The sequence below is a fragment of the Balaenoptera borealis genome, assembly GCF_965194805.1.
Source record: "Balaenoptera borealis genome assembly, chromosome: 3".
In the NCBI taxonomy this organism is placed as follows: Eukaryota; Metazoa; Chordata; class Mammalia; order Artiodactyla; family Balaenopteridae; genus Balaenoptera; species Balaenoptera borealis.
The window spans coordinates 157,531,205-157,544,207 of record NC_138866.1 but is presented as its reverse complement, the minus strand read 5'-3'; the positions used below and the strand labels follow the sequence as shown (position 1 = coordinate 157,544,207).

The 13,003-nt window shown below is 62.7% G+C and overlaps 1 protein-coding gene across 1 annotated transcript in view; it reads right to left on the bottom strand.

Annotated features, from left to right (window-relative positions):
- Positions 1-13,003, bottom strand: part of PFKP (phosphofructokinase, platelet) — a 72,854-nt gene that overhangs the window by 8,739 nt on the left and 51,112 nt on the right. The window contains exon 16 of the mRNA XM_082386043.1: positions 12,413-12,565. Coding sequence (XP_082242169.1) covers positions 12,413-12,565 — 153 coding nt within the window. The remainder of the gene's footprint in view (positions 1-12,412; positions 12,566-13,003) is intronic.

Here is a 13,003-nt window from a genome sequence, read left to right as displayed (position 1 = left end):
GGAACATCCCCTGTCGCCCGGCGCTGGCGCCCTCTGGCGGGGACAGAGGATTCCCCAAGAAAAATCCCCGGGAATTCTCCACTGGAGGAAAATCCTCAAGTTATTCAAAGTCCCAGAACTGCTCACATTTTGCCACGTGGGTGTTGTAAACGTAAAGCCCAATGTGAAAAGATGAGGTGGCGCTTGGAAGGGCGTTAAGATGGGAAAGAGCGCATGGGCTCGGGCACGAGGACACCTCGGCGTCCAGTTACGCACCCCCTTGGGGGTTCCCATCCACAAGGCGCAGGTGGCTGGTGAGGCCGGGTGGCGGGTGACACGTGCCAGGTAGGGGCGGGAGGGTGACAGTGAGGGCGGGCGTCTGGACGTGCAGACAACGCCCTGCGGAGGAGTGGGGGGGATGCCCGCCCCCACCAGCATCTATGGCCGGGGCTACCTGATGGAAGCGGGGAGGCTAAGTGCTGGGCCCGCGGAGCCCCCATCCTGGGGAGCAGAATGCCCAGACGTGCCCGTCGGCCTGGATGGCGGAGGTCCTGGTGACGGCCTCCCCGCCTTGCAGTCAGAGCCTGCACTGAACCGCTCTTTCCCAGCGGTCTGTGCCCAGCTGAGCGCCAGAACCCTCCAGCACAGAGGGCTCTGAACCTCTGTGGGGGGGTGGGGGGGGCTTGATGGGGCAGGACACGCCCCAGAGCAGAAACCGGGTGGGCGGGGCTCGGAGGCGCTGGCCCCGCAGACAGAGCGCGGGTGACACCTGAGCTGCTGGACCCCCGCTCGGATGCGGAGGGGAGGGGCTGCGGGTGAAGCCCCCGAGGGCAGCGCCCTCACACTACAAGGAAGGGCGTCTCCTCCCCGTGGCCCGTAGGCGGCTGGACTCTCATGCCCCTCAGGACCGTCTACACTCCCCCGCCCCAACCTGCTCCATGTCCCGTCTCCTCCAGCGGACCACGCGGCCAGCTCGTCACCTGGGGACCTGGCAGCAGCCTCACCACACTGGAAGGCACCTCAGGCCTCTGGTCTAGGGGGTGCAGGAACAGGGATCACCCAGAGCACCCATGGAACACCCTATTTCTAGTCGGCACAGGTGGGCTCACCCCCCGGGCTCACCCCCCCCTCCCAGAGAAAGAGAAGCTGGGTGGGAAGTGACGCAAACTTGAGCTGACGGTAAACTGGGCTCATTTGTCCTGGAAGATCGGATGGGGTCCCCCTTCTGTTTCTCCTTGAGGGGGAAAGACAGACCCTACGGGTTCCACCTGATGGGCTGTCTTCTTGCGGCAAAGAAACAAACCACGACGGCAAACACAGAAGCTCTTACTTCCATGACCACATTCAGTCCGCTGTCACAGCCCACGCTCAGGTCTGTGCCTGGGACGTTGTTGCTAACAGTGGCGGGCACCACGCAAACGAGGACACAAAACTCCGGGTAGCTATCGCACTCCTTCAACAGCCCAGCGAGCTGTGGAGAGCCTGAAGCAGGATGGGTACGGGGTCAGAGGGAACGTGCATCCATGCGGTCAAAGGGGACACAGAAGTGGGGGACCTGGGGTGCAGGAGGGGAGACTCAGAAGTGGGGGCCCAGGGGTGCAGAGGGGGACAGAGCAGAGGGGGGGACATGGAGTGCAGGAGGGCAGACCCAGCAGTGGGGGGATGTGGGGTGCAGGAGGGGGTCCGAGCCGAGGGGAGACATGGAGTGCAGGAGGGGAGACTAAGAAGTTGGGGGCCTGGGATGCAGGAGGGGGGGCCCAGCAGTGGGGGGACATGGGGTGCAGGAGAGGGGGCCCAGCAGTGGGGGGACATGGGGTGCAGGAGGGGTGATCCAGCAGTGGGGGGACATGGAGTGCAGGAGGGGAGACTCAGAACTGGGGGGTCTGGGGTGCAGGAGGGGAGCCAGCAGTGGGGGACATGGAGTGCAGGAGGGGAGACACAAAAGTGGGGCGCCTGGGGTGCAGGAGGCGGAACCCAGCAGTGGGGTGACATGGGGTGCAGCAGGGGGGAACCAGCAGTGGCGGACCAGAGGTACAGGAGGGGGGACCCAGCAGTGGGGGGACATGAAGTGCAGGAGGGGCGACCCAGCCGTGGGGAGACATGGGGTGCAGGAGGGGAGAGTCAGAAGTGGGGTCCTGGGGTGCAGGAGGGGGGACCCAGCAGTGGGGAAACATGCGGTGCAGGAGCAGAGACTCAGAAATGCGGGGACATGGGGTGCAGGAGGGGAGACTCAGAAGTGGGGGGACATGGGGTGCAGCAGGGGGAACCAGCAGTGGGGGGGCCAGAGGTACAGGAGGGGGGACCCAGCAGTAGGGGGACATGGGGTGCAGGAGGGGCGACCCAGCCGTGGGGAGACATGGGGTGCAGGAGGGGAGACACAAAAGTGGGGCACCTGAGGTGCAGGATGGGGGACCCAGCAGCGGAGGGACATGGGGTGCAGGAGGGGAGACTCAGAAGCGGGGGTCCTGGGGTGCAGGAGGGGGAACCTAGCAGTGGGGGGACATGAAGTGCAGGAGGAGAGCCTCGGAAGTGGGAGGCCCAGGGTGCAGGAGGGGGGACCCAGCAGTGGGGAGACATGTGGTGCAGGAGCGGAGACTCAGAAGTGGGGGGACATGGAGTGCAGGCGGGGAGACTCAGAAGTGGAGGGCCTGGGGTGCTGGAGGGGAGACCCAACAGTGGGGGGACATGGGGACCAGGCGGGGAGCCACAGAATTGGGGAGACATGGGGTGCAGGAGGAGAGACACAGAAGTTGAGGGCCTGGGGTGCAGGAGGGGGGCACAGCAGTGGGGGACATGGAGCACAGGAGGGGAGACACAGAAGTGGGGGGCAAGGGGTGCAGGAGGGGGACCCAGCAGTGGGGGGACATGAAGTACAGGAGGGGAGACTCGGAAGTGGGGGGCATGGGGGTGCAGGAGGAGAGACCCAGCAGTGGGGGTATGTGAAGTGCAGGAGGGGGGCCCAGCAGTGGGGGTCATGGGGTGCAGGAGAGGGGGCCCAGCAGTGGGGGGACATGGGGTGCAGAAGGAGGGACCCAGCAGTGGGGGTACATGGAGTGGAGGAGGGGAGACTGAGAAGAGGGGGGGCCTCGAGTGCAGAAGGGGAGACTCAGAAGTGGGGGGACATGGAGTGCAGGAGGGGGTACCTAGCAGTGGGGGGACATGGGGTGCAGGAGGGGAGAGTCAGAAGTGTGGCGACATGGGTTGCAGGAGGGGAGACTCAGAAGTGGAGGGCCGGGGGTGCAGGGGGGGACAGAGCAGTGGGGAGACATGCGGTGCAAGAGCGGAGACTCAGAAATAGGGGGACATGGAGTGCAGGAGGGGAAACACAAAACTGGGGCGCCTGGGGTGCAGCAGGGGGAACCCAGCAGTGGGGGGACAGGGGGTGTGGAGGGGAGACTCAGAAGTGGGCGTCCTGGGGTGCAGGACGGGGAACCCAGCAGTGGGGGGACATGAAGTGCAGGAGGAGAGACTCGGAAGTGGGGGGCCCAGGGTGCAGGAGAGGGGACTCGGATGTGGGGGGCCCAGGGTGCAGGAGAGGGGACCCAGCAGTGGCGGGACATGGAGTGCAGGAGGGGAGACTCAGAAGTGGGGGGCCTGGGGTGCAGGAGGGGGGACCCAGCAGTGGGGGGGACATGGAGGACAGGAAGGGAGACTCAGAAGGGGGGGCCTGGGGTGCAGGAGGGGGGACCCAGCAGTGGGGGCACATGAAGTGCAGAAGGAGAGACTCGGACGTGGGGGGCCTGGGGTGCAGGAGGGGGTCCCAGACGTGGGGAGACATGGAGTGCAGGAGGGGAGACTCAGAAGTGGGGGCCCAGGGGTGCAGGGAGGGGACAGAGCAGAGGAGGGACATAGGATGCAGGAGGGTAGACTCAGAAGTGGGGGCCTGGGGTGCAGGAGGGGAGACCCAGCAGTGGGGGTACGTGGAGTGCAGGAGGAGGGGCCCAGAAGTGGGAGGACATGGGTTGCAGGAGAGGGGGCCCAGCAGTGCAGGGACATGGGGTGCAAGAGGGGTGATCCAGCAGTGGGGGGACATGGAGTGCAGGAGGGGAGACTCAGAAGTGGGGGGACATGGAGTGCAGGAGGGGGTACCTAGCAGTGGGGGGACATGGGGTGCAGGAGGGGAGAGTCAGAAGTGTGGCGACATGGGTTGCAGGAGGGGAGACTCAGAAGTGGAGGGCCAGGGGTGCAGGGGGGGACAGAGCAGTGGGGAGACATGCGGTGCAAGAGCGGAGACTCAGAAATGGGGGGACATGGATTGCAGGAGGGGAAACACAAAACTGGGGCGCCTGGGGTGCAGCAGGGGGAACCCAGCAGTGGGGGGAAATGGGGTGCATAGGGGAGACTCAGAAGTGGGGGACCTGGGGTGAAGGAGGGGAGACTCAGATGTGGGGGGGCCAGGGGACAGGAGCGGGGACCTAGCAGCGGGGGGACATAGGGTGCAAGAAGGGGGACCCAGCAGTGGGGGGACATGGGGTGTAGGACGGGAGACTCAGAAGTGGGGCGCCTGAGCTGCAGGAGGGGAGACTTAGATGTGGGGGGACATAGAGTGCAGGAGGGGAGACACAAAAGTGGGGCACCTGGGGTGCAGGAGGAGGGACCCAGCAGTGGGGGGACATGAAGTGCAGGAGGGGAGACACGGAAGTGGGGGGCCTGGGGTGCAGGAGGGGGGACGCAGCAGTTGGGGGACATGGAGTGAAGGAGGGGAGACACAGAATTGGGGGGCACAGAGTGCTGGAGGGGGGACCTAGCAGTGGGGGGACATGGGGTGCAGGAGGGGACATTCAGAACTGGGGGGCCTGGGGTGCAGGAGGGGAGACTCGGATGTGGGGGGCCCTGGGTGCAGGAGAGGGGACCCAGCGGTGGCGGGACATGGAGTGCAGGAGGGGAGACTCAGAAGTGGGGGTCCTGGGGTGCAGGAGGGGGGACCCAGCAGTGGGGGGACATGGAGTGCAGGAAGGGAGACTCAGAAGTGGGGGGCCTGGGGTGCAGGAGGGAAGACTTGGATGTGGGGGGCCCAGGGTGCAGGAGTAGGGACCTAGCAGTGGGGGGACATAGGGTGCAAGAGGGGGGACCCAGCAGTGGGGGGACCCAGCAGTGGGGGGACATGGGGTGCAGGACGGGAAACTCAGAAGTGGGGCACCTGGGGTGCAGGAGGGGGGACCCAGCAGTGGGGGTCCTGAGGTGGAGGGGAGACTCAGATGTGGGGGAACATGGAGTGCAGGAGGGGAGACTCAGAAGTGGGGTGTCTGGGGTGCAGGAGGGGGGCCAGCAGTGGGGGACATGGAGTGCAGGAAGGGAGACACAAAAGTGGGGCACCTGGGGTGCAGGAGCGGGGACCCAGCAGTGGGGGCACTTGAAGTGCAGAAGGATAGACTCGGACATGGGGGGCCCAGGGTGCAGGAGGGGGGCCCAGCAGTGGGGGGACATGGAGTGCAGGAGGGGAGACTCAGAAGTGGGGGTCCTGGGGTGCAGGAGGGGGAACCCAGCACTGGGGGGACATGAAGTACAGGAGGGGAGACGTGGAAGTGGGGGACCAGGGTGCAGGAGGGGGGACATAGCAGTGGGGCGACATGGGGTGCAGCAGGGGAGAACCAGCAGTGGGTGGCCAGAGGTACAGGAGGGGGGACCCAGCAGTAGGGGGACATGGGGTGCATTAGGGGAGACTCAGAAGTGGGGGCCCAGGGGTGCAGGGAGGGGACAGAGCAGAGGGGGGACATGGGATGCAGGAGGGTAGACTCAGAAGTGGGGGCCTAGGGTGCAGGAGGGGAGACCCAGCAGTGGGGGTACATGGAGTGCAGGAGGAGGGGCCCAGCATGGGGGGACATGGGGTGCAGGAGAAGGGGCCCAGCAGTGGGGGGACATGGGGTGCAAGAGGGGAGACTCAGAAGTGGGGGGTCATCGAGTGCAGAAAGGGAGACCCAGCAGTGGGGGTACATGGAGGGCAGGAGGGGGGGCCCAGCAGTGGGGGGACATGGGGTGCAAGAGGGGGGACCCAGCAGTGGGGGGACATGGGGTACAGGATGGGAAACTCAGAAGTGGGGTGTCTGGGGTGCAGGAGGGGGGACCCAGCAGTGGGGGCACATGAAGTGCAGAAGGAGAGACTCGGACGTGGGGGGCCCAGGGTGCAGGAGAGGGGACCCAGCAGTGGGGGGACATGAAGTACAGGAGGGGAGACGCGGAAGTGGGGGACCAGGGTGCAGGAGGGGGTACAGAGCAGTGGGGGGACATGCGGTGCAGGAGGAGGGACCCAGCAGTGGGGGTACATGGAGTGGAGGAGGGGAGACTGAGAAGAGGGGGGCCTCGAGTGCCGAAGGGGAGACTCAGAAGTGGGGGGACATGGAGTGCAGGAGGGTGTACCTAGCAGTGGGGGGACATGGGGCGCAGGAGGGGAGAGTCAGAAATGTGGGGACATGGTTTGCAGGAGGGGAGACTCAGAAGTGGAGGGCCGGGGGTGCAGAGGGGGACAGAGCAGTGGGGAGACATGCGGTGCAAGAGCGGAGACTCAGAAATGGGGGGACATGGAGCGCAGGAGGGGAAACACACAACCGGGGCACCTGGGGTGCAGCAAGGGGAACCCAGCAGTGGGGGGACCTGGGGTGCAGGAGGGGGGACCCAGCCGTGGGGGGCCATGGAGTGCAGGAGGGGACACTCAGAAGTGGGGGGCCTGGGGTGCAGGAGGGGGGACCTAGCAGTGGGGGGACTTAGGGTGCAGGAGGGGAGACTCAGAAGTGGGGGAACATGGAGTGCAGGAGGGAAGACACAAAAGTTGGGCCCCTCGGGTGAAGGAGGGGGCACCCTGCAGCGGGGGGAAATGGGGTGCAGGAGGCGGGACCCAGCAGTGGGGGGACATGAAGTGCAGGAGGGGAGAGTCAGAAGTGGGGGACAGGTGCAGCAGGGGGTCGCAGCGGTCGGGGGACATGGAGTGAAGGAGGGGAGACACAGAATTGGGGGGCACAGAGTGCTGGAGGGGGGACCTAGCAGTGGGGGGACATGGGGTGCAGGAGGGGACATTCAGAAGTGGGGGGCCTGGGGTGCAGGTGGGGAGACTCGGATGTGGGGGGCCCAGGGTGCAGGAGAGGGGACCCAGCAGTGGCGGGATATGGAGTGCAGGAGGGGAGACTCAGAAGTGGGGGTCCTGGGGTGCAGGAGGGGGGACCCAGCAGTGGGGGGACATGGAGTGCAGGAAGGGAGACTCAGAAGGGGTGGGCCGGGGTGCAGGAGGGGAGACTCAGAAGTGGGGGGCCTGGGGTGCAGGAGGGGGGACCCAGCCGTGGGGGGACATGAAGTGCAGGAGGGGACACTCGGAAGTGGGGGGCCCAGGGTGCAGGAGGGGGGACCTAGCAGTGGGGGGACTTAGGGTGCAGGAGGGGAGACTGAGAAGTGGGGGAACATGGAGTGCAGGAGGGGAGACACAAAAGTTGGGCCCCTCGGGTGAAGGAGGGGGGACCCTGCAGCGGGGGGATATGGGGTGCAGGAGGCGGGACCCAGCGGTGGGGAGACATGAAGTGCAGGAGGGGAGACACGGAAGTGGCGGGCCTGGGGTGCAGCAGGGGGGATGCAGCAGTCGGGGGACATGGAGTGAAGGAGGGGAGACACAGAATTGGGGGGCACAGAGTGCTGGAGGGGGGACCTAGCAGTGGGGGGACATGGGGTGCAGGAGGGGAGACTCAGAAGTGGGGGTCCTGGGGTGCAGGAGGGGGGACCCAGCAGTGGGGGGACATGGAGGGCAGGAGGGGTGACACAAAAGTGGGGCGCCTGGGGTGCAGGAGGGGGGACTCAGCAGTGGGGGGACATGGAGTGTAGGAGGGGAGACTTAGAAGGGGGTACATGGGGTGCAGGAGGGGAGACTCAGAAGTGGGGGGCCTGGGGTGCAGGAGGGGGCACCCAGCAGTGGGGAGACATGCGGTGCAGGACCGGAGACTCAAGTGGGGTGCCTGGGGTGCAGGAGGGGGGACACAGCAGTCGGGGGACATGGAGTGCAGGAGGGGAGACACAGAAGTGGGGGGCCCCGGGTGCAGGAGGGGGAACATAGCAGTGGGGGGACATGGGATGCAGGAGGGGAGAGTCAGAAGTGGGGGCCGTGGGGTGCAGGAAGAGGGACCCAGCAGTGGGGAGACATTCAGTGCAGGAGCGGAGACTCAGAAGTGGGGGGACATGGGGTGCAGGAGGGGAGACTCAGAAGTGGAGGACCTGGGGTGCAGGAGGGGGGCCAGCAGTGGGGGACATGGAGTGCAGGAGGGTAGACTCAGAAGTGGGGCACCTGGGGTGCAGCAGGGGGAACACAGCAGTGGGGGGACATGAAGTGCAGGAGGGGAGATTCGGAAGTGGGGGGCCCAGGGTGCAGGAGGGGGGACACAGCAGTGGGGAGACATGGGGTGCAGGAGGGGTGACACAAAAGTGGGGCGCCCAGGGTGCAGGAGGGGGGACCCAGCTGTGGGGAGACATGGAGTGCAGGCGGGGAGACTCAGAAGTGGGGGGCCTGGGGTGCAGGAGGAGGGACCCAGCAGTGGGGGGACATGAAGTGCAGGAGGGGAGACTCGGAAGTGGGGGCCCAGGGTGCAGGAGGGGGGACCTAGCAGTGGGGGGACATGGGGTGCAAGAGGGGGGACCCAGCCGTGGGGGGACATGGGGTGCAAGAGGGAGGACCCAGCAGGGGAGCACATGGAGTGCAGGAGGGGAGACTCAGAAATGGGGTGCCTGGGGTGCAAGAGGGGGACACAGCAGTGGGGGGATATGTGGTGCACGAGGGGAGACTCAGAAGTGGGGGGACATGGAGTGCAGGAGGGGAGACTCAGAATTAGGGAGACATGGGGTGCAGGAGGAGAGACTCAGAAGTGGAGGGCCTGGGCTGCAGGAGAGGGGACCCAGCAGTGGGGGGACATGGGGTGCAGGGGGGAGACTCAGAATTGGGGGCCTCGGGGTGCAGGCTCAGGTGAGGGTTCTGGACCCGGCACACCACGGGGCCAGGCAGGCGGGCAGCAGAGCGGGGCCGGGGCGGCGCTGGGTTAGGGCTGGAGAAAACAGCCTGTCCCTTCTTGGCATCTGGGAGGAGGTGAGGGCAGCCACTGGGGGTGGGCGCTGGGGGAGAGCTTAGGGGCTGGGCCAGTCTGCTGGGACCCACAGAGGAGACACAGTGCCAGCTGCCACAGCCCTGAAGGCAGAGCTTGGGGAGCCCCCTCCCCTCGGGGCCCTGTGAATCTCACACAGAGCAGCGCTGGGTGCCCTGATCCCCGAGTTGGTTGGGATCCCAGTGAAACTGTTGGCTCAGATGTCAGAGAAGCGGGCCTTCTCAAGCACAGGTCTGGGTCCTGATCCCCCGCCTCAGTGTTAGTCAAAGTGGCTCATTACTGACCCGGGTCCCTGAAGCCACAGCTCCAAACACGGCCAGATGCTCAGCAGAACGTGTGCGCGATGGGCCTCCGCCCCGTCCGTCTTTGTTCCTCCCGCCTAAAACCACCTCGGGGTGCCTTCTGCAGGAAAATTCACAGGCAGGATGGACCCAGGCCTCCCAGAGGGCTGTGCGCCCTGCCCACCCCCTACTCCTCTCCCCATCCATTCCCTAGAGTCCCAAACAGGCCGGGTTTCGGGGGGCTGCAGCCCAAGCACGTGTGGATGGAGGACCCGCGGGGGGTTAGTCCAGGGAGTGGCCGGGAGGAAGGTGAGGGGCTCCAGGGGGTTGCTCACCTGCCTCTCGCTCCCTCCACCCGGCCTGGCTCCCAGTCCCCACACGGACCCTCCTCCGCCCCAGTGCAGCTCAGGACCACTGCAGGGCCGCCCGGATCCAGACGTGAGCCCCACAGTTAGACGGACTCCTGGGCTGTCTGAACCCCCGCCCCCGGGACACTCTGGGTCAGGGGGCGCATGGCGTACGGGGCGGACAGGGGCGCCGGCACCTTGAAATCTGATGGCGGTTCTACACCTGCAGGTGCTCTCCACCCTCTGGACACCATCACTCCCCTGCTTTTCCTCTGATCTCCAAGAAAACGGGAGGGACACTGGGGGCCCGGGGAAAACCCTGTCCAGGACGCAAGCCCGAGGTCCTGGGAGCGACGCTGAGCCACCCACACCGACGTAATTCAGGGCCGCCAGCAGAGCTGCAGCCACGGCCACCTCCCGGGGCCCGGGCAGCACCGAGGTCGCTTCAGCTGTGGTTCTGAAGGGGGACGAGCATGCTGGTTCTGAGGAGTAGATGCAATGCACAGCCTCACCCTGTGGAGTCCCTAAAAACCTGCCCTGAGGCGTTAACTCTGCCCCAGAGATGCCGGGACCTTACGAGGCATTAAATCCCCCGGCATCTGTTTCGGGTGACATGTCTGTAAGCTCAGCACACAGGCTGACAAGGAGTAGGTGACAAGAGGACAGCGGTTAAGTGTCCAGAGGATGTGACAGCTGACCACATGAGGCCACCTCGGGGTCCTCACCCTAGGCCCTGGGGACATTATGGCCACCTCAGGCCCCTCCCCCAGCACGGTCCTGCCTGCTGCCCCACTTCTTGTAAGTGTCCGGCCCAGCCGAGGTCCAGCCCGAACCCAGGCCTCCTAAGAGCCTCAACCTCACTGTGGCTTAACACACACAACCCTGGGAGAAACCCAGAGACTTCAACACGCCAGCCCGGCCTTCTGTCCCCCCAGCTCCAGGATCCCACTGAGCAGGCCTGGGCAGGCTCATCCTGACCACCGCCTGACCATCCTTCATGAGCCAGAACAAGACACCCTACTTAGGCCCTCAGAGCATCACTTCCACCCACCTTGTAAGGACGGCCCTGGCCCAGTCACAGACAGGCATTGCCCACTTTACAACTGTGAGCCCGGCTCCGAGAAACTCGTATGAATAAAAACCTAAATGTAAAGGGTCACGTAATAATCTCAAAATCCCTTGAAGGGAAGCAGGATGGATCATTTGGAATTTTCCCTGGACTTATTCTGGTTTTCAAATTTTCAACAACACACGTAAGAAATCTTTATCACCTGGAAAAATCATGCTTTGTAGCAGAGGAGCCTGGAATTATAAAGTGGGAGAATCCCGTCCTGCCTGAGGGCGCATGAAACATCACAGGGCGGGAGCACCGACCTTGGTCAGGACCCACCGACGACCGCTACCCGGGTCCCCACCACCCCAAGGGGGTCTAGTTAGGTGACAACTAGGAAGTGAACTTCCGCTGCTTCTACTGCAAGCGTGGAGTGAGCAGATTCAGATCCAGCTATGCAGGAGGAGCAGTAAGACAGTGACGACATTCATTTTGCCACAGACATGACCTTTCAACTCAGAGCTTGAGCATCGATCAGGAGCTGAATTAGTCCCACAGCAGCGAAAGCACAGACGGTGTCACCGGGGAGGCACAAGCAGCGGCAGGCAAGAGGGCAGGGACACGGGTGAGGAGGTCCAGCGTGGGGACACAGGCGACACCGGAGGGCTTTTTAGTAAAGAAACTGCGGAAAGTTTAAGAGGCTCAGGAAAGCAAGAAACAAGCATTGCTTACCACGTAAATTCTATTTTAAAAGCTTTTCTTTTATCTACCAGCACTATAGAGACAGATTTGATGCCATGGGTTTAAGGAAAAAAGCTTAGAAAAACAGTCACAAGATCTACGTCTTGCAAGGAAAATAAAATGTTAGAATTTACTGAAAAATTTTAGATGCCGAATTTTTTTAAAAAGGGAGTGATGCATTCTGTGTTAGATACTGATCTTCAAACTCCAGTGTGATTTCCCAAGCGTGATTTACAAATACAATGATTAAGAGGTATTTCTGTGTTTTGTTATGGCCTTTTGGCTAAAAAAAAAACAAACCAAAAACACATTCAAATAACATCAATATTATTTTCGATGTGCTTTACCGTCCCCGTCCACAAAGGGGAAGATGAGGTGAGGCTATCGGCTGAAACCAAAAGTAATACGATGGTTTAAAAGAGGATTCAGGTCAATGAATAAAATTATAAAATCTTTAGTCCAGCTTCTACCCTCGAATATCAAAGCACGGGCCAGTGGACCCAGGATTTATCACAATAATGTGTTTTAGGCTTTTGGTAAATTTAGCTCAGCCAAAAAAAAATAAAAGGCATTTAAATGAATATCCACGTCACTGTGACCCAAAACTACCCGCGCTACAGATGACGTCACCCTGGCCGCGGCACAGGAAAACAGTGGCAAAAGATCTTTGGAAGCCGAAGTCGGTGATTGTCAGACTTTCTTTTTTTTTTTTTGGCTGCGTCAGCATGTGGGGTCTTAGTTCCCCACCAGGGATCGAATCCGCGTTCCCTGCATTGGAAGCGCGGAGTCTTAACCACTGGACCTTTTTTTTTTCTTTTTTTTTTTTTTAACTTTTCAGCAAACCACCCTAGCGCCCTGGTTCTGTCTCGAGTGCACAGGTCGATAAAAGCGGGCCAGGCGCCCTGGGTTAGGATCCGCGGCACCTGCTCTGCTGCCAACACTCACGTCGGTGATGGTGTTGAGGGCGGTGTCTGCCCCGATGCTGAAATCGGAGCCGGGCACGTTGTTGGAGACGGTGGCGGGAACCATGACCATGGGGACGCAGAACTCCTGGTGCTTCTCCCGGGCGGCCGACAGCTCCAGCAGCCCCAGGTAGGCCTGCAGATGAGTGTGTGCGGTTGTGGGGATGGCACGGGGGTGGGGAGGGAAACACATCGCCATCACGGGCAGCGCTGCGCCCAAGGTGAGGCTGCAGGCATCGTCCCGTCGGGGTGAGACTAAGCCGCTCACGGGCGAGAGTCTGACTGTTTGAGGTTCTCACATTTTCTTTAAAGGAAACAGGTCATCATGGGACTGATCTCGGCTGAATATCAAAAATGAAGGTGGACAGTCCAACATGTAGTTAAAAGATAATGATCTGGCCCCACCACTGCCCTCCTCTCCGAATAGCCAATGGGCTTCCAGTTCAAGAGAGAAGGTCTTCTCTACAGACTCAACAGAAGTGAGAACTCCCTGAGCGGACGGACCCCAGACACGGAGTCGAGCTTTCGCTTCCCGATCGAGTCCCTTTACACAGCTGGGCCAGTGTCTGTCCCC